General features: G+C 42.8%; 1 protein-coding gene across 1 annotated transcript in view; it reads left to right on the top strand.

Moving 5' to 3' along the window:
• LOC138302097 (phospholipase A2, membrane associated-like) overlaps positions 1-21419 on the top strand; it is a 41030-nt gene extending 19611 nt beyond the window's left edge. The window contains exons 3-4 of the mRNA XM_069242482.1: positions 1156-1262; positions 21183-21419. Coding sequence (XP_069098583.1) covers positions 1156-1262; positions 21183-21328 — 253 coding nt within the window. The 3' untranslated portion in view covers positions 21329-21419. The remainder of the gene's footprint in view (positions 1-1155; positions 1263-21182) is intronic.
• The last annotated feature ends 240 nt before the right edge of the window (positions 21420-21659 follow it).

The raw sequence follows: 21659 nt of genomic DNA on the forward strand, positions 1-21659 counted from the left end.
TGCTTAGCCACCACTGTTGTTACCCCAATAAAGGTCTGTTCCATCCTCTGTCACCCACCTCTTCTAATAAACCCAGCAGGGCATTCCTGAGGTGAAAGTTAATCGGGCGGCCCAAAACCATGGAAAGCTTTTCCTCTATCCACTCCCAAAAGGGGGTCAGTTGTGGACAAGCCCAAGACATGTGGAAGAAATCTGATTCTGCCAGGGAGCATCGTGCACACTGGGCCTGGGAGGCCCTGCCGGCTCGGTGAAATCGTCAGTGAGTCATAAAGGCAAGATGCCGATAGCTAAGTTGGACAATGAGAAGGAGCGAGGAGATAGCCATTTCCTTAGGGGCTAATCTGGCTTCATTCCTGTGATCGTCATCAAGGTCACCCACCCATGTCTCCCCCCATGCACAGAGCCATAAGAAGTGGTCAGGAGCATTAATGATGAGAGAGTGCTAGAACCTAGAGATGGCTCACTTGCCCAATCTTCTCATTAAGATCATAGCTTCAAGAGGGTTGAAGTCAGGAGTTTGTCTGTCTGGTGGAATGTGCATGAAAAGGCTTGCCACAGTTGCAGATACTCATGAAACAGTGTGTGGGAGAGCTGGCGTTGCTCCTACATTTCCTGAAACAACAGTATGACCTTGCCAGACATCCCCAATTTGAGTGATTTTCACTCTGTCCCACCTCACAAAAACCTTCAGGCCAGCAGCATGGTGTAACCACATTCCCTGTCACAGCGGGGTCATCCCAGCGAGACTGCATTCCCATCCATTGAATATAAGATTGAGTTTAAAATTGTGTATACCAGGCAATAACATCTTCCTTGATGCTGTAGTTAAAAATTTTAAATGGCATGATGTTATTGTTGTTACAATTAATGTTTTGAACTTATGTACCTATGTTGGAAATTTGTTGCAAGCACCCCAGAGGGCGTTAAGCTTCAGAGCCCTACCCCAAGGGGCATTGAGAGCTCCAATGTAATCAACACCTCTATGCACACTTGTTGCCTCTTTGTGGCATGTGCGAAGGTAAGTTTAGCTGACCTAACCAAAAGGATATGCCAGTGTTAAGTTCAGTACATCAATATCAGTATATAGTGTATGGATATGCATGATAATCTGATTGTTGTGTTCAAGTGGTCATTCAATGGATTTTCCTTTCTAAGGTGCTGCCGATCTCATGACTGCTGCTATATAAAATTAGAAGCAAGAGGATGCAAGCCAAAGACCGACAGCTACAGATTCAGCATGAGCGGCGGGAACGTTGCATGTGGTGAGAACTTGTGTTTTTCATATCCCTCTAACATAAGTGGGTTTTGGATACTGAGCAAAATCATGTTTAGAATTAAAGAGGTACAGGAACAGGAAAAGCCTGATATAGGAAGGTTTAGCTGGTTCAGAGTGTGGGCTTTCCAGGAAGTGAACCATATGGTTTTAGTCCTATATATTGACTACAAAACTATCAGCCTAAAAAATACTGAGGTGAAAATGTCTACTGCCAAAATATCGATATCTAATACTGATAATTCAAATCCCATAAACATCTACTTCCAAGAAATCGACATCCAAAAATACAGTTAAAAATATATTATTGAATACAACATTATAGACAATTAAAATGAATATTACAATTAACCACGGAATTAACTACAAAAACAATATGTACAACAATATAATACATACAAATTGAAATTTTTACTAATCGTTAATAATTTAAAAATAGACTTAAATCTCTAAAACGTTTCTACTCAAACATAAAATACATTAATATATCAATACATTTGTATTTTTGGAAACAATTAAAAATAATAGAATTCTTTTACATTTTCAAAAGTATATTAAGAACACATATCGATTATGTAAAATAAATGTAATCTATTAACATGTTTATTCATCTACCAACATAAATATAATTAATTATATTAATAAAATTAATAATTATTATGTTATATAAATCAGAACAATTTATAAATATTTATTTGTATTAAATATATCATTTGTAACAAACATTCACATTGAGGAAGGTGCTTAAACGATGTTCCGGAATTAAATTCAGTAGCGTAGAAGAGAGTGAGAGGGCACTCAGTGTTATCTTTTTACTTAGTTGTCCCAACCCGCATTTGAACACATGACTCACAGATTACAAATAAATCAGCAGAAGTCCCTTATCTTGCCAGTTTAGAACATGATTTTGTATTTTTTCTCCTAATTGGTCACTATCCATTTATTTGTACTATCCGTTTCTAGGCCCTACTGTCTTTGTGCTCGGCTTTATCACCACTTATTTATCCTGCAAACACCAATTCAGAGTATAGCATAAGACCGTTCGTTTAGTGGCATAGTGATATACTAGTGAAATACGAGTGCCACTACACGAGACAGAAAATCTGTGTCCCATTACTGTCTGTAAAATGTGGCTGTGTTAGCGTTGTGGAAAAAGCACAAAAGTCAATGATAAAATCAGTGCTTCATTTGTAAAAAAAAAAACAAAAAAAAAGTTCCTGGGCCCTATTCGAGAGTCCACCGCAGCTTGCACCATCCCTTTCCTCTGCCAGAGCTGCAAATGACAGTGCCTGCACAACTACTAACATCAAACTGTTACAAATGTGACAATTCAGACTGTTCAAGGCCCCCAAATCTATAAGGTTGGCTCAGGCTGCAGGTATTAATTGTTTCTAATGTATATTGAACTAATAAACAGTTGTTGTTCTGCTAATCTTTAAATTACACAAAAAGTGCCACCATGTGGCAGCTGTCATAAGTGCTGGTATTAACAATAAAGGGCCTCATTTACGAGGCCCGTGGCAGCGTTAAAAGTACCTTGTACCGCTGCCCTGCATTACCAGGAAAGGGCAGAAATGCGCCATTTTAAAGATGTGGCGCATTCTGTCCTCTCCCGCTGCGCTGGAGCACAAATTGCGGCCTAGCTCCATCATGGTGCAAGGATGCCCGCTTTGCAGGGATGATTGTTTTTGCAGAGGAAAAGACACCTTTCTGCACAAAAACAATCATAAGTGGTGATAAAGATATTTCTCCCTGTTGCGCTACTTTAACGCCACCGCTGAGGAGGTATAGGAATCTGACGCATTCCCAGACTTGTAAATCCAAAAATGCGTGAGATTTCTTTGGTTTCCATGGGTGTTGCATGTGAACACCTCAAGCGATACCCACGGAACACCCTTTTGATGCAGTGTTATGTGTGAAAGGGGTCCATATTTACAAGGCCATGAAAAGCCACGCAAGGTGGCTTTGCGTGGCCTTGTAAATATGGGCTGGCACACTACGACACCTGTGCATAAAAAAATGGCAGTAATACATATTGGTAACATAAATCAGGCGGTAAGACATATTGGTAACATAATGATTTTCCCAGAGATCTAAAGGAGGGTCAGCGGTTTTTTAAGAAACTGCTATTGAATAGAGTGCACGCACAAAGTGAAGGCAAAGGGAAGATATGCACAAACTAGATAGCTGTCTGTACCTGAGTCCTTTCAAATTCACATTCACTCTTTCTCTTAACAAAGCAAAGCTAAACTAAAAACTAGGTGTAAATAAATATGAAGCATTTATTTACAGAGAAAGACAAAAGACCAAAGAGCAAATTAATTGACCGCTTCCAGGCGTAGTACAATCTGCAGATAGGTCACTTGAGCAAAACTGTTCTGCAGGCTTTTGGCTAATATCTCTGTTGTCCCCCATGGTACAAGTATACCAGGATACAACTCTAGCTGTCTTTTTCTGGCCACCTTATTTAGCAAGAAGAATTAAAAAAATCAATTGGTTTTCTATTTCTATTTATTTCTATTTCTACTGGAGTAAATTACTTTCTTGGAGGTGTAGAATTACCCCTCTCATCTTCACAGGAGTCAGACAGTGCTTGAAGCATCTGCTGTCAGTGGTCATTCCAAGTGTACTCAATTAAACTATGGCTGGTCTCTTTGTGTACTAATAGGAGAAATAGAACACAGAAATTCCTCATACGACTCAAGGTACTAAAAGACTATGCTATTCCTAAAACAAATGTTGTGTGCTACTGCGGAGACGAAAAGGAAAATAAGATACCTCTCTACTTTGGCATTCATTACCGCTGCCAAGCACAAAACAAGCATTGGTAAAGCCATTAGGTCTCGCCTGTACAGGAGCTACTGGCTTAACAATGTGTTTTTGCCATGTTGCACACCACTGTGGCTGCTGTCCAGCATGACTAAAATTTAGTGGCTTGGAGTGTCATAGAGTGGAGTGGGAGAGTAGTGTTGCATAGTGGATTTATTGTAGTAGAGTGCCATAGAGTGGAGTAGGGGGGCAGTGTCATATAGGCGAGAAGATGGGAGTAGAGGTCAGTGGTTCAGTCGTAGAGAGTGTTGTTGGGTGCAGTGGTGTAGAGTGGAGTGGATTGGGCTGGAATAGGGTGGAGGTGGATTGGAGTGGATTGAGGTAATCTGGTGATTGTATTGGAGTAGATTGGGTTGAATTGGCCTGGGTAGAGTGGGGTGGATTGGGTAGAGTGAGGTGGATTGGAGTGAATGGACTAAGTGGGGTGGACTGGAGTGGACTGAAATAGGGTTAAGGGGATTGGACTGGGATGGATTGGAGTGGGGTGGACTGGAGTGGGGTAGAGTAGATTGTATTGTGGTGGGTGGATTGAATTGGATTGATGGGACTGAGGTGGATTGGGCTGGGGTGGGGAAGACTGGATTGTAATTGGGTGTTTTTGGAGTGGGGTGCAACTGGAGTGTGGTGGATTATACTGGATTGGAGTGGTGTGGATTAGATTGAACTGGAGTGTAATGGAATGGATTGGACTGGTGTGGACTGGGCTGGAATGGGGTGAACTGGAGTGAGGTGGGTTGGATTAATTGGATTAAAGTGGGGTGGATTGGACTAGTGTGGGGCGAAATGGAGTGTGGTGGATTTGATTCACTGGATTGGAGTAGGGCGGATTAGGCTAGAGTGCGGTGGATTGGACTATAGTGGGGTGGATTAGAGTGGGTGATTGGACTGGATATGAGTGGGGTGGGCTGGATGGGTTGGACTGGACTGAGGTACAGTGGGGTGAATTGGAGTAGTGTGGGGTGGATTGGAGTAGACTGGATTGGGTTGGAGTAGGATGGGGTGGAGTGGATTGGATTGAAGTGGGGTGGATTGAATTGGAGTGGGGCGATTCGTTTGGCCTGGACTGGACTGGAGTGGGGTGGATTGGAGTGGAATCAATTGGAGTGGGGTGGGGTGGGGTGAACTGGATTGGGGCAGGTTTGGTTGGGTGGAGTTGAGTGTGATTAGATGGGGTGGTTTAGATGGGATAGGGTGGGCTGGAGTGGGGTGGAGGAATGAGGTGGATTAGACTGGAGTGGGGTTGGGTAAATTGGAGTGAACTGGATTGCAGTGGGTTGGATACACAGGAGTGAGGTGGATTGGACTGAATAGGGTGGATTGGATTAGGTTGGAGTAAGTTGGATTTGGGTGGGCTCGATTGGGGGTGGATTAGAGTGAGAGGGACTGCACTGAGGTACATTGAAGTGGAGTGGACTGGATTTGAGTGTACTGGAGTGGGATGGATTGTGGTGGATTGGACTAGAGTGGAGTGGGGTTGATTGAACTGGAGTGGAGTCGGGTGGATTGGAGTGAGGTGAATTGGGTTTGTGTGGGGTGAATTGGATTGGAGTGGGGTGGACATTTTGGAGTGGGGTGGATTTTTTGAGTGGCATGGACTGGCTTGGGGTGGATGGGAGTGGGGTGAATTGGAGTGGCATGGGTTGGATTGAAGTGGGGTTGATTGAACTGGAGTGGGGTGGATTAAGGTGAATTGGATTGGGATGGATTGGAGTGGGGTGGGTACGGTTGCAGTGGACTGGATGGGGTGGATTGGATTGGAAAAGGGTGGAATGGATTGGAGTGGTGGGTCGGATTGGAGTAGATTAGTTTGGTGTGGGGTGGACAGGACTGGATTGGAGTGGGTTGGATTGATGTGGGGTGGATTGGTGTGTGGGATTGGACTAGAGTGGATAGATTGGACTGGAGAGGGTTGGATTGGATGGAGTGGGGTGGAGTGGGATGTGGTGGATTTGATTGGTGTGAGGTGGATTGGATTGGTGTGAGATTGGTTGGATTGGAGTGTTAGATTGGATTGGTCTGTATTGGGTTGAAGTGGGGAGGATTGTGGTACATTTGAGTGGGTGGACTGGACTAGAGTGGGGTGGATTGTACTGGACTGGAGTGGGGTGGACTGGGTTGGAGTGAGGTGGGATGGATTGGATTGGTGTGAAGTGGATTGGATTGGAGAGTGGTAGATTGGTTTGGGCTGTATTGGATTGGAGTGGGGTGGATTGTGGTAGATTGGAGTGGGGTGAAATGGGATGGAGTGGGTAGATTGGAATGGGGTGAGGTGGGGCAGATTGGTTTGGATTGGATGGGTCAGATTGGAGTGGGGCACAATGTTTTGGATTGCAGAGGGGCAGATTGGCATGGGGTAAATTGTTTTGGACTGGAGCGGGCAGATTGGCGTGAGGCAGATTCTTTTGGATTGGAGTGGGGGAATACTGGAGTGAAACAGATTGTTTTGGACTTGATTTGGGCAGATTTGAGTGGGCAGATTGTTTTGGATTGAGTGGGGCAGATTGGAGTGCGGCAGATTGTTATGGATTGAAGCAGGACAGACTGTTTTGGACTGAAGTGGCGCAGATAGTTTTGGAATGGAGTGGGCAGATTGTTTTGCCTTGGAGTGGGGCAGATTGTCTGGAATTGGAGTGGATCAGATTGTTTGGGACTGGAGATGGTCAGACTGGAGTGGGGCACATTGTTTTGGATTAGAGTGGGTCAGATTGGAGTGGGGCAGATTGTTTCAGATGGGAGTGGGGCAGATTTATTTTAGATTGGAGTGGTGCAGAATGATTTAGACTGGGGTGGGAGAGATAGTTTTGGATTGGCTTGGGGCTGATTGGAGTGGTGTAGATTGTTTGGGATTGGACTGGGGCAGATTGTTTGGGAATGGAATGGGGAAGAATGAAGTGGGGCAGATAGTTTTGGATTGAGTAGGATAGATGGGAGTGGGGCAGACTTTTGTTTTATAGTGGGGCAGATTGCCTGGGATTGGAGTGGACCAGAGTGTTTTGGATTGGGGCAGACTGGAGTGGGGTAGACTGTTCTGAATTGTAATGGGGAAAATTGGAGTGGAGCAGAATTCTTTCTGTTGTAATGGGGCAGATTAGAGTGGGGCAGATTGTTTTGGATTGGAGTGGGGCAGAGTGTTTTGGATTGGAGTGGGACAAATTGTTTGAGATTAGAGTGGACAGATTCTTTTGAATTGCAGTGGGGCAGTTTGGAGTCAGGCAGATTGTTTTGGATTGGAGTGAGGCAGATTGTTTTGGATTGGAGTGGGGTAGATTGTTTTGGATTGGAGGGGGGAGATTGTTTTGGATTCAGGGGGGCAGATTGCTTTGGGTTGGTGTGGGCAGATTGTTTTAGATTGTACAGGATAGATTAGAGAGGGGTAGGTTGTTTTGGATTGGAGTGGTGCAGATTGTTTTGGATTGGAATGGGCAGATTATTTTGGATTGGAGTGAGGCAGATTGTTATGGACTGGAGTGGGGCAGATTGTTTTGGATTTGAGTGGGGCACATGGTTTTGTATTGGAGTCCAACAGATTGGAGTGAGTCAGATTATTCTGGAATGGACTGGGGTGATTGCTTTGGATTAGAGTGTAGCAGTTTGAGGGAGCAGATTGTTTTGGATTGGAGTGGGCAGATTGTTTTAGACTGGAGTGCAGCAGATTATTTTGGACTGGAGTGGGGCAGATTGTTTTAGACTGAAGTGGGGCAGACTGCTTTAGATTGGGGTGGGCAGATTGTTTGGGATTGGAGTGGGGCAGATTGTTTGGGATTTGAGTGGGGCACATTGTTTTAGATTATATTGGGGCAAATTGAAGTGGGGTGGACTGTTTTGGATTGGAGTGGGGCACATCAGAGTAGGGCAGAGTGTTTTGCATTGGAGTGGAGCAGATTTTTTAGATTGGAGTCAGACAGACTGGAGTGGGGCAGAATATTTTAAACTGATGTGCAGAAGATTGTTTGGGATTGGAGTTGGGCAGATTGTTTGGGAGTGGAGCGTCAAGATTGGAGTGGGGCACATTGTTTTGGATTAGAGTGGGCAGATTGGAGTGGGGCAAACTGTTTTGTATTGGAGTGGGTCATTGTTTTGGATTGAGAGGGGCAGATTGGAGTGAGCAGACTGTTTTGGATTGGAGTGGGGCAGATTGTTTGGGATTGGCGTGGGGCAGATTAGAGTGGGGCACATTGTTATGGAATGGAGTGGGGCAGACTGGAGTGGGGAAGATTGTTCTGAATTGGTGTGGGGCAGATTGTTTTGGATTGGAAAGGGGCAGATTGGCGTGGGGCTGATTGTTTTGTGTTGGAGTGGGGCAGATTGTTTTGTATTGGACTCGGGAAGATTGTTTTGTATTGGAGTGGGGCATATTGTTTGGGATTGTGGTGGGGCAGATTGTTTTGGATAGGAGTGGGGCAGATTGGAGTGGGGTAGGCAGTTTTAGATTGGAGAGGGCAGATTGTTTTAGATTGGAACGGGGAAGGTTGTTTTGGATAGGCATGAGGGAGATTGGGATTAGAGTGGAAAATTGTGTTTTATTGGAGTGGGACAGATTGTTTGGGATAGTAGAGGGGCAGTTTGTTTTGGACTGGAGTTGGGCAGATTGTCTTTTATTGGAGTGGGACCAATTGTTTTTTATTTGAGTGGGGTGGATTGGAAGGTTTGGAGTGTGTGGATTGGGGTGAGTGGTTTAGTTTGGAGTGTGGTGGATTGTATTGGTCTGGGGTCAAATGGATTGAGTGAGGTGGATTGGATTGAGTGGGGTGGATTACTGTGGGGTGGATTGGCGTGAATTGGAGTCGGGTGGATTAGATTGGAGTTGGGTTGATTGGGGTGTACTGTACGAGTGTTTGTTAAAGCATATTTTTGTAAAGTAAACATAGGAAATAAACAATGTCGCTTTGCAATATTTAGAACAAAATAATCGCCAGCTTTTGAGAACAGTGCCCACGAGCCAAAACAAAACAAAACAAAACAAAACATGAGTGCAACGTGAGAAAAGACTTGGGAAAATAAATAAAAAAAATTAAATATAGAAAATAAAACTGCAGTTTTCTTTGTCCTGCCGGGCACATTTTTGCCTGTCGCACACTTTCAGGTACATAAAGCCAATTCCTAGTGGATTGGCTGTAGGGCCTGGCATCAGGCCAAGCACTGCGGTCAACCTCCCACAGGCAGCCAACCCCATGCTCTGCACTGCGTTTGGCCATGAGTAGTGGCCAACCCTGCCCGAGACAGCCGGTCCCATTTGCTGCACAGCCTTCGGTGCTATGAGCAACCTGAAGGCAGGCAACACCCCACAGGCTGCCAACCCCACTCCACGCACAGCCTTTGGCAATGTGGGGGTAGGGTAGGCCTTCAGGCCCCAGGGATCCCATTGTCTGGGCCAAAGATGTAGAGGAAGCATGCAGCCCCCTGCCCAAGCCTTAACAGGCCCTGAGTACCCCATCTCCCAAGGCCAAATCCTATAAAAAAGGGGAAAAGGCAAAGGACCTCTCCCTAACCTCTTTAGGTCCCAGAGACGATGTCCCCAGGACCAAATACAGTTAAAAAGGGAGGGTACATGCAGTCCCTCTCCTCAAGCCCCATTAGGCCCTGGGGTCCCCATTCCCCATTCCCGATGACCGTATGTAATTTTAAAGGAGAGAGGAGCCATGTGTCCCCTTCCCCAAGCCTTTTCAGGTCCTGAGGACTCCATTCCCTGGGGCCAGTGGTGGGTGCTCGACCCGGGACACCTTCATACCACACGTTGGGGACTGTGAGGGTAGCCCCAGGGCCTCCGCGGCCCAAGTCAATTCCCCAGATAGTGTGGGAGATGGAAAGATTCCACCCAGAGGTAGCAACTATTTATGCTTGCTCCCTCTGGGGGGGAACAATAAACTGTAAACTTTGCACTTGTATAGCGCACTACTCACCCGTTAGGGTCTCAAGGCGCTGTACGCATACCACTGTGGAACCCCTCCTGGCTTTTCCCTGTGAGGCACCCACTCCTGGACAGCCCCAGGGTGAAGCCAAGCATCCAAGCTCTGTGAGGGCCATTGTGGAGATTAATCAAACTATTGCCCAGAGTGGGACCCATTAATTAGATTAGACACCCAGGCGAGAATAATCTGGTCCAAGGGAATTGAGCCCAAGACCCACAGAGGTGGGAATTGAACTCTGGTCCCAGACCAAATCTCTGCATCAGCGTCTGCTGCTCTAACCATTGTGCCACACTTCTCCACAATATGTGTTCTGTATCCCTGCCTACACTTCTATGTGCAGGGAAACAGAACACAAGTCTGATCCCTTCCTGCAGGAGCATTTTTAAATCACACTCCCAGACAAAGACTTGTAAACCGGGGATGCATCAAAATGCTACAGATTCCCAAGTGAGGTGTAACAAGGATACAATCTGTCTTTCACCTCATTATTTACTCCTTTCAGGTGTGTGCAGCATTGTGCAACACACACTGAAAGATGTTTCTTCCTGCGCAAAAACAATCATTCCTGTAATGCAGGCTCTATTACACTATTGTACAAAGGTGCCTGCAGGAGCGCTAGGTTGCACACAATGCGCCAGTGCAGGAAGAAAGCAGAAATGCTCAATATCTTTGTGAATATGGAGCATTTCTGTTCTCTACCTTTTACGAAATGCAGTGCAGTAACTTTTCTTATTGCCCTGCATTGCATGAAAGTTGAGTAAATGTGCCTCTAAGTTTCAGAAACTGTTAATAACTCAAACATATTTGAATTCATAATGAAAATATATATTTTCTTCTTTTAAATCATCGCCTGTGAATATCCCGTACAGAAATATAACCCAGGCATTAGTCACCTCTTTTATTATGAATTGTCTCTAGTGAATGTCACCATTCAACTTCTCTGAAATTAGTGACATATTAAAGCTGTTCATCTGATAAGTCAATCGTTAGTGTCCGTATTTAGAGTAAGAGACAACTATTCTATACAGAGTTAATTGAAGAGGATACAGTTACTTAATTCCTATTTATTTATTTGGAAAATTGTAAAGCGCAGACAACATCCAAGGAAGACATCAGGCTTTACTCAAGAGTAATTTCATCAGTAATCTGCAGGTTTGCCGCAGTCATATTTCAACCCATCAAACTAAGCAAAATGTAGATGTGTGATGTAACGTTTCTGTATAGCAGAGCCGCAGGCAAGAAGAGTACCTATGAATAAACATTTGTAACAAAATTTCAGAATAGATTATGGCTTAAATATTTACAGGGTACAAGCCTAAAAGGAGATCTTTAAGCCAGAAATCTGTCTTTAGCAATTTGAGATGTCTAAGTTAGAGTGTAGCACTAAAATACCATGTGTTTTTGCATAACAAGAAATGAATATCTGTTGTGGGCTTATATATGAATGGGTAGGGCTTGTATACGGGCTCGTGTTAAGTTCATGCGTATGCCATTCTATGTTCCAAGAATGTTTGGGGGGATTCTGGAAGCAACTGGATGTTGGAACTTCACCAAGAGGGACGCATTGCCCTTGCACTGTACCTTAATAACAAATTACCTGTTTACTAGTAACATGACTTGAGTATTACTACAATTTGGTGATGAGGACCTAAGGTACAGTTTTGGACCCATTGTGCTTTTTGGATTCTACTTTGTTTTGCCGCTTTATGCTGTTGGAGACTGCCCTGCCTAACCAGTGTCACTGTACATGATTCAGCAACAAACCATGATCAAGCAACCATAAGTTACTGAAGGCACAGCTCTTCCAAGTTTGAAATAGTTTTTTTTAGGGCTTTCCATGGTTTCGAAGCTCCGACTCGTGAGCCGGGCCATTTCCTCGCCGCATGAAATACCATGAGCACAGATCATGGACAGATGCGGAAGCCTCCATACAGGCGCACACTGGGAAACCTCTTGCCTAGTAACACTGTGAAGCTATTGCGCGTGACGCAGAAGCCTACAAATGTGCATGCTCTGGAGAACCTGTCATCTAGCAACACAGTGAAGCTATTTAGCGCAAGGCTATCCACTAGGCCCCTCTACATGACTCAATGTAAGCGTCATATTTGTTTTGGGCACACAGCAGAGTTTATGATAAGGAGTCATCACATGAGTCGAGAGAGAGAGTAATACGATTGCTGTGTAGAATTTTTGTGGAATTTAAGGGAAGTATTTAAATGGTTCAATTGCTAGTGCCTGAAAGTAAGTGTTATTGTTGGATTATTATTAAATGGTCAAGACTGGACAGTGGTAGAAAGGAAAAAAGGAAAGAATAACACTGTACTAGCCCATTTAACAGCATGAGTACCCAAAGCTTCAGCATTAGTCCTCCTCAAGCATTCTGGTCTTCAGGCCTCAAACCTCCTCTAAAATGGATAGAATGGAACGAGCACTTTACAAATTATATTGAGGCTATTGGTGTTGCAGAAGAAATGTATGATGCGCAGAAGAACAGGATCCTTTAACCCTTGTTGCGTCCTATATGGTTAAAAATTTATTTCCGAGTAACTAAGACACCTGTGGTCGGGGACATAAATGTTTTTGTGGCAGTGTTAAATGATATGGACAAACATTTTGCACCAAACCTATGCATTGGTATCAGTAGATATAAATGTTTATCACTGCAAGCTGCCCAAAATAGAAACAGCAGATGAATATGTTGTAGACTTATAAAAACTGGTGAGTGATTGCAAATCTGGCACATTGCAAGATGATTTGATAAGAGATCAGGTTGTGATGCATGACAGAAATCTGGCTGTACAGGAATGATTGTGGGTAAATGGGAATTCTCCATTAGAAATCATTTTAGCAATAGTAAAGAAGGATGCAATTTCAGAAAAGAGTGCAGCTGCATTGAAACAAAATGAGACCACCACAGTGAACAGGGTTTTTAAAAGTAAAAGTTACAGTTCTAAGAACAAGGTAAGGACATAGGTAAAGTGAAAGAAAGAGCAGATAAGAGCAGATGTTATAGGTGTGACAGCAAGGATCAACTTGCTTATAGCAAAAGTTGTTCTTCCCTAAACCAGAATTGTAGTAACTTGCGGTATCATGGGCCATTATGCACAAGGATGTAGAAGAAAAAAATGTGTTAAGTGCATACATGAAAATCACAGAAATGTTAAGCAAAATAAGTCAGATCTGGATGCGGAGGATGATAAACGCAACATGGTGTTAGATGTTGAGGACAAATTGATTTTAAATGTCAGTGATACGGCATGCAAAGGAAAAGGGGAATGTTGGATGATGATTGGTGGTGTTGGGATTACCATTTATGTGGATTCTGGCTCTCCCTACACCATTGTGAATGAGGAGATCTGGAGACAGAGGCTTGTGGGGAAGATTGGTGAATTCTTACTTGAATCCGATGAAGCCCAGAAGGTTTTGGTGGAGAACAAAAATTGAGATGCTGAGATTCGGATGGCTTCTGTTTAAATTTAAACCCAGAATGTCATGATGGAAAATCTATGTAGCGAAAAGTGGTCCATTTTTATTGGGTGATCAAAAGGAACAGCATATCATCATCCTGGACCCAAACAGCAAAGAACAAGTCATTAACCTGGATGACAGTACGACTGTGGGGAATGTTTTGTTAAAGAAGTTCCCTACAGTATTTAAGAAGCAGTCGGTAACCTTGTAGGATTTGAACATAACATTCGATTGAAAGAGTCTGCTTGTCTCAAAGTACATAAGGTTAGGATAAGGTTAGGAACGTACCCATAGCAATGAGAGGAAGTTTTTAAAGAGTAGGAATAATTGCTGTCATCTGGAGTAATAGAACTGATAGAGGCATCCAAATGGATTTCTCCGGTGGTGGCAGCATGGCGCAGTAATGGCAAGATTAGCCTATGTATCGACTTATGCCATTTGAATAACAACATTACAGACAGATTTTTACTACCAAAAATCAATGAATGGTTTCATTACTTAAAGATGCCCACTGGTTCTTGACTAGTGACCTCTCATCCACATATCGCCAGGTTTCTCTGACTCTTGATTCAAAAAAGTACACAGCTTTTATTATCCCCAACTCTTGTTTCCAGTCCATATGGATGCCCTTCGGGTAGCTTCAGCTGCCTTCCAGAGATTAATGTTTAATCTTTTCGGTAAGGAAACGGGCATCGTCTTCTATCATGATGACAATCTGATATTTGAGAAAAACAAGAAAGAAAACAATGCCAAGTTAACTAAAACTTTGCCTAATCTGCTATCTAAAGGGTTAACTGTAGAGTTTTCAAAATGTAGATTGGCAGAGAGAAGTGTAACATATCTAGGCCATGTGATTGATGAGTCAGGGGTTAAACCTAAAACCATCTTTGGTGCAAGCCATCCGGAATGCAGAAATGCCCAAATCTAAAGATGATGTACGGCCTGCTTTAGGTCTTGCAGAATATTGTGATAAATTTATACCAACGTTTGCCCACAAAGTTTACTATATTAAACAACTTCTGAAACAGGGGAGCAAATATGAGTGGTCCCAACAATGTGAGAGGGATTTTTCAATTAGAAATGATTGTATCAAAAGGGCAACCAAGCTTTGACCCAACTGCTGATAGTATTATAACAACTGATGCTAGTAACAAAGGTTTCAGTGCAATGCTGACACAAATTGATGGCAAAGGTATTGAAAGTGTAATAGCTTTTGCATCAAGATCCTTAACGCCTGCTGAAGAGAAATATATCACTATAGAGAAGGAAGCTTTAGCCTGTGCTTGGACCCTAGAATATTTTAGGGCATTCGTGTGTGGGAGACTTATCACAATGCACTGTGAATATAAGTTTCTAGTGAGATTACTGACTACTGATGGTACAGTCACTGCATTGGCTACAATAGCCATAATTTCAATATGGATGCATGACTTTATTTATAAGATCATACACATGCCAGGCACAGAATGTGGTGGCAGACATTCTTCCCAGAATGGCAACACAGCTGGAGGAGTGTGAGGAAGAGAAATGGAGTGAGTTTCATGTTGTAATGATACATGACATTGGGTTTCTGCTATGAAAAAAGAAGAATGGAAACAAGATTATAGGGAAGACACATGATTACAAGAGGTAGCCAAATTCATTAAGGGGCCAGTGGCCCATTACAAGAAACTTGTCGGGCAGGGATAAACCATTTTGGGAAGTGCAAAACAAACTTTCTTTTGATGCTGGATAAATCTTGAGGGGTGAAAAAATTGTTCCTCCACTTATCCTTTTTTTAAAAGGGTACTGCAGTTGTGTTGTGAGGGCCATTTTGGCATAGAATGTACTAAAACAGTTGTAAAGAATTTGTTCTGGTGGCAAGGAGGGGATTCTGAAATAGAACACATGGGCAGAGAGTGTATGGAGTGCTCCAGAGCTGATAAATCTCTACAAACACTTAGGCCTCCAATGAGTGAGTGGCATTATCTAGAATTGACATTATAGGACCAGTCTGACAATCACAAAGATATTTTGTAGTAATCATGGATCTTTTCTCTAGGTGGTCTATGGTCAAAGTGGTGCAGAATGCTGACACTGATGCAGTTTTGATACTTTTGGAACAGGATTTTAATTTGGAGGGGAAACCAGGGTTTGTAATAAAGGAGGCAGTAAATTCTATGAACCAGAAGAAATAGTGTAAGTATTGCACAATGCGGTCCGTTTGAGCAATGGTAAGGTATGGACCCTCAAACGGGTAGCTTTGAGCAATGTTAAGGGATGGAAGGATGGGGAACAGGACAGGAGAGAATTTTGACTGGTTAGATATGGAGGACAACAGAGTCAATTCAGAGACACAAGATGGTGTAGCTAGGAAATTACTGGAGGAAGTCGGGAAACCATTAGTAGATCCTTCCCAGAACCACTTGTTAACCACTTCTGGTGATAATATTGAAGGATTAGATCTTGCCATCTGGTGATGTTGTTGAAGTATCAGAAGAAAGCGCTGAGGGAACACCAGATGGAAGTGTATCACGTCCCACTATAGAGGAGGAGAGAGGGGATACAAGACTAAGTAAACCACCCAAATAGTTAGAGGATATCTGTGAAGGTTGTAAGTGAAGTTTTTTTATTATTTGTTTTTCTCTTTTATTTTTCATCTTTTTCTCCTTTTCTTAACATAGGAAAGTATTGCGCATTAGGTATTTAGGGTTGCAATGTTTCTATGTAATTAGGTTAATTTATATGTGAGAGGGAGGTGGTAAGTTAAACCTTGTATTAACTTTGTGTTAAAAAAATGTTGTTCAAAAGAGGGCGATGTGTTGTGGGCTAATGTATGAATGGTTAGGGATGGTGTACGGGTTTATGTTATGTTGACATTCGTATGCCATTTTATGTTCCAAGAATGCCTGGTGGGATTCTAGGAGCGGTTGGATATTGGAACTGCACCAAATAGATCACATTGCCCTTGCACTGTACCTTTGTAATTAAGTGCCTGTTTAACAGTATTTTATATATGTTCGTCAACACTTATCTCTTTTGGTAAAGCAACTACCTTAAGCTTTGTAACTATGCACCCTAATGAAAATAAGCTTGGTTTAATATCGGATTCTTATGCCACTGGAAAGTAGTTAACAGGTGACAATATTCTGTGATCTCTTTTGTTGACACATGCATAAAACGTGCTAAGAGCTCCTTATTCCATATGCATATTCAGATCATGTGTAATCCTTACCTTGATGTGAGAATTATTTCTGTTCCTTCACAGGATCAAACCTCCAAATTACATGAAACCATTTCATGTCTAGCCCAAAATGCTTAAATTCAAAGGTTTAAAATAGTTCAAAGTTAATTTCTCAACAAAACTTGATTTTCAGACTACAAAACGAAATCTTGAATGCAGATAACAAGCCCTAGCTTCAGCAACATTTCAGCATGATCTCTAAAAAAATGTGGACGTTCAAGGACTGGTAGGAAAAGTTGTTTGTCGGCAGGCATCAAAGCATAGTGCATTCCTCACACCAGGCAGCACTGACACTCTGTGACCCCTCCCAGGTTTTCCTTCTATGAAATGGACTCGGCATAAGAGGATTTGTACCCCCACACCAACTGGTCCATAATCAGTATGCCAGGCCTCCTGACATGCCTACTGAGAAGATACAATCACATTTTGTGGAACCAGTGACCAGTCTGGCGTCTGAGTGTAAGGTTTCTTTGTGGAAACCCAGTGCAGATGGATTTTAATGATTTCTACTAGCTGGGGGTTGCCATTATCCATTCTTGATAAAGCTAGGACTTTGACGACTTGTTTGAAGTCAGACACTGGTAGGAGCTGGTTGATGACATGGAGCATTCTAAGTTGGAATTGTGCTCCCTTGGCGGGCGGGCGGGCTTAAAAATGTGATGTTTTAGGAGGATAACAACCATTGCAACCTTTCTCACATAACATATTTCTTCAGGTTATGTAAAGCGTTTGTTTTTAGACCACGAGGGTAAGACTCTAAAAGGGTTATTTATTATTAAAACATAATGCACTGTCTCACTATTGCATCCTATGTTTACATTTACCCAAGAGATTAATCAAATGAGAATCATCGCCTGGTCAGAGATCTGTTGAAGTGTCCATCTGACCTCTTATAAATGCAACTATAAAAGCAGATACTCCTGTTTCTGTATGTCTGAAGACAACTCTCTCTTTCCAGATTGAACACTACACCGAATGCAGCCAAAACCTCTCCAACACACAAGGCCTCATATAGAGTTTGACAGACGGGTTACTGTGTCACAAATGTGACGGATATTCAGCCCACCTTATTACAAGTGCATTACATCCTATGGCACGTGTAATAAGGCGGACAGGGTATTCGTGCTGTTTGTAATGGCACATAGACTTTCTGTCTGGCTCTAAATCAATCCCTTTATCCTGCTTTCATAGCGGTATTACTGAGACTGCCTCAGACTTTGTGTCCCTATATTATGTTGTTGGTAGCTCTGGCTTTCAAAGTGAGCAAATAGTCCCTTCGTATCACATGCCCTCATTCACTGTGTCCTCCCTACCGCCCTATTCATCTTCATCTGGAATTAACCTTTGTTCATGCTGCCTAATTTGGGATCCTGTGGGTTCGCCTATAATAGTGTGGTTACAGGGTTCAGCTTTCATCGCACAGCCACACTATAGCATAAGCACAGGTACTGCTGTGTTGAGGAAACAATTCAGAACTCTAGAAACTCTCTCATTAGAGGGGTCCCTAGGAAGATTCTTAATTCAAAAATGACCTCAGGACTACATGATGAATGACTCTTTGTGAGACTTCATGGAACAGCTCCTTCCAATTCTTTAGCTCACTGCCCTCCTTCTCACTGACCTCCAGCTATGTAACATGTACACCTTTCAGTTAAATCATCCCACCATTCCTTAATAAAATAACATATTCTCTGCAACTCTGACTAACATTAGAGTGTTCCTTGATTTAAAGCACCCACAGCATTAACACAGACAAATCCTAGTCAAAATGTAAATACCAAGCACAGCAATCAGTAATCTCATTTAAAAACATACTTAGACTCAAGTAAAATGTAAGCACAGTCCAGCTGAAGCTCAAACCACTCCTTCTAAATGGGTCTGAAGTACATAAAGCCAACTGTGTACCTTCCATGTGCTGCATATATTTCTCACCATAACATGTTAGCTTAGTGAGCTCTTAAATATGAAGGGGCATCTTTACTATGGAATTTTGCTGTTGCAAACCCTGCAAATCACAAAATCACAGGGCCTGCATCCATTAAATCCCATTTTCTTAAATAGTTACCCTATTTTGCAATATGGAAACGTTTTTCAGAATCGCAAAATGGGGTTTGCGCCCTGTATCGAATCATGATTTGTAAAGGGAATGAAACTGACGTTCCTTCCAATTGTGAGCTGGTATGGTATGAATGAATGGTTTGTGACCACAGTTTCAGTCCCAAACGTGTGATAAATGGCAAACTCCAAAGTTGGGGTGGTAACTGACTCACAAAGTGGAAGGGATTCTTTTTTTACCACTTCCCATTTATGGATCTAGGAGGAAGCCTCGATGTGAGTAGGTAGTAGTCCAGAGGACTACTCCCTGCTCCCAATAAAGTTTAAAAAAACAGAAAAGTTTTTTTCAAAACAGCCTCATTCCTTTAGGAATCACGGGCCGCTTTAAAATAGAAGTTTTCTGTTTTGGAATGTAATCACAGGGGTTATCTCTTGCAACCAACCCCCTTTTCGACTGCAGCCAGCCATAGGGGGTGGCAAATGGTGAATTGCCTAATATTAGTAGTGCAGGTCATTCTGTGACCCACTGTTATGTAAACCAATCTACTAGTACATAGGATAGTTGCAAAATCTGATTCGATCTGCAAAACATCAGTGCACAACATGTGACCGCTTTGTGCAAACTGACCCATAGTTCATATGGCCCTAAGCACTTTCCCATCCTGCTTTTCCATTCTATAGACAATTCTAGCCAGTTTAACTGATAAGTAAGGCCCTGATTTAAGAAAAGTGGCACTGCACCAAGTGCAGCACCACTTTTCTTGCACTCCTTAGCGCACCCCTAACGCCTTGCACCCCTAAGATACGGCGCACCACGGCGGTAGTAAGGGAACTAGCGTCAAAATATTTTAGGCTAGTTTGGAGCTTTGCAGGATTAGTGTAAAAAATGTTGACGCTAATCCTGCAAAGCCCATTGAGGCCCATTGAAAACAATGACATGGCCCCTTTTAATGTCTGCTCTCAGCAGACGTTAAAAGTGCCAAAATAAATTACAAAGAAATCTTTTAGATTTCTTTGCGTATATCCCTCCCCCCCCTAATGGGGGAGTGCCCCCTTTGCATAAATGATGCCTGGTGCAGGCATAATGTAGCGCAAAGGATTACAAAGTGGTGCAATGCATGCATTGCGCCAATTTGTAAATTTGGTGCAGCGATTTTTGACACATTAGTGTAAAAAAAAATTACGCTAATGTGGAGGAAGGAGGCACTACGAGGTCTGAAATCACCCCTAAAATATTTGCCAGGAGCTCCACCTGACATTTATTTTTTTAAACAAACAAATTCTAAGTAAACCTTCTTTGATTTTCAAGGTGTATTTCTATCTAAACCCAGAGTAACTATTATCCATACTTTGTGTAGCTGTCTACATCATCTGCAATAATGTGCCCTCAATGAAAACGGCAAATATATCTTAGCACTCACTTTTTCCCTTGCTTTTATGAGTATGTTTAAACTTAGGCCCAGATTTATGGGCTTTGTGGTGCAGGGCAGCGCAGCAGGTCACCATGCTGTGCTGCCAGGTGTCACAGGGAAAGGGCAGAATGCACCAACTTTATTGAATATGGTGCATTCCTGTCCTTTCCCCCTGTGCTGGTGTCCTTTTGGCTGCCTAGCACCAATGTAGGGACCCTTGTACCATGCTGCAAGAGTGCCTGCAGTGCATGCAGACCTGTTTTGTGTAGAAGGGGCTTCTTGCTGCACAAAAATAATCCTAAAGTTGTACCACGCTGGTAGTCTGCTAGGTATTTTTAAACACGAACTGCATTCCATTACTATCCAGCAAACTTTTTCTAAGAACTCCCTCTTGGTGTAGTCGACTGTGAGGTCGAGTCCGCCCTGGTGGCACAGTCCTACCAGGGTCGGGATAGGTGGTCTGTGATGAAGCATGACACGATTAAGAGTGTGAGACCATCTATTCTAGAAGGAGGAATTCCCTGCATAGATATCAACACAGCAGTTTCAAGAAGAGATCATGAGCATCATTAGGATCATAATCAAAGCGGTTGTGACCATAGCAATTGAGCTTATCTCCACTACATCTTTTTTTGTATTGCTTTGATGTTATGGGGATGTGTGGAGGACTCACTTTTCCTCTCTCTTTTTGTGTAAGGTAACATTGCCAACTTTACCAGCACAGAGTAAGGGAATGTAGTGAATTGAGCTACATTGCCTTACTCCTTATTTTTGAAGCCATTAAAAGCCATGCAAAGTGGCTCTGCGTGGCTTCAAAAATCTGACTCAGTGGTTTGTGCAACACATGTGCCATATTGCCTGCTGTAAGCATGGTGCACACCCCTCAAAAATATACCCCTAATGTATAACTGTTTCCTTAGGAGCCGCATAGTTCCCTATTTGCTGATGTTTTCAATCACTTGAACTTTCGCAGCAAGGTTCAGAATTACTTTTTGTTGTTTTGCTTTCTGCAGGAGGCTCCTCAAATAACTGTGGACGAAAAGCTTGTGAATGTGACAAGACAGCGGCACTTTGCTTCAAGGCAAACAGGAAAAGCTATAATTGGAAATACACATTTAAGCCAAATTTTACTTGCAAGGGAGGCAGACCTGCGTGCTGAATTCTACGTTTCACTATTAATCAACATTGTAATGAACAAGGATAAACAACATTAATCTGAATGCCTAAATAAAAAAAAAATCAAGCATTGACTCTGCCAGACGTTTCACTCTGTAAATCTTCGTCAGAAGTATGCATGATTCCTCTTGAGTGATATGGTCCGCAAAGCAGTAACAGGTGGATCAAAGCCTTGAGAAATACATCAAATGTTGCATTGACCACAAGTCTTAAACCCAGGTTTTCCAGCAGCCTGCACCACTCCTAGAGGATCCGAGACTTCCTCAAACAAGTCTCTGTATCCCACTGAGCACCCCACTCTCACACCCACACCT

Source organism: Pleurodeles waltl, chromosome 6, assembly GCF_031143425.1.
Source record: "Pleurodeles waltl isolate 20211129_DDA chromosome 6, aPleWal1.hap1.20221129, whole genome shotgun sequence".
Lineage (NCBI taxonomy): Eukaryota > Metazoa > Chordata > Amphibia > Caudata > Salamandridae > Pleurodeles > Pleurodeles waltl.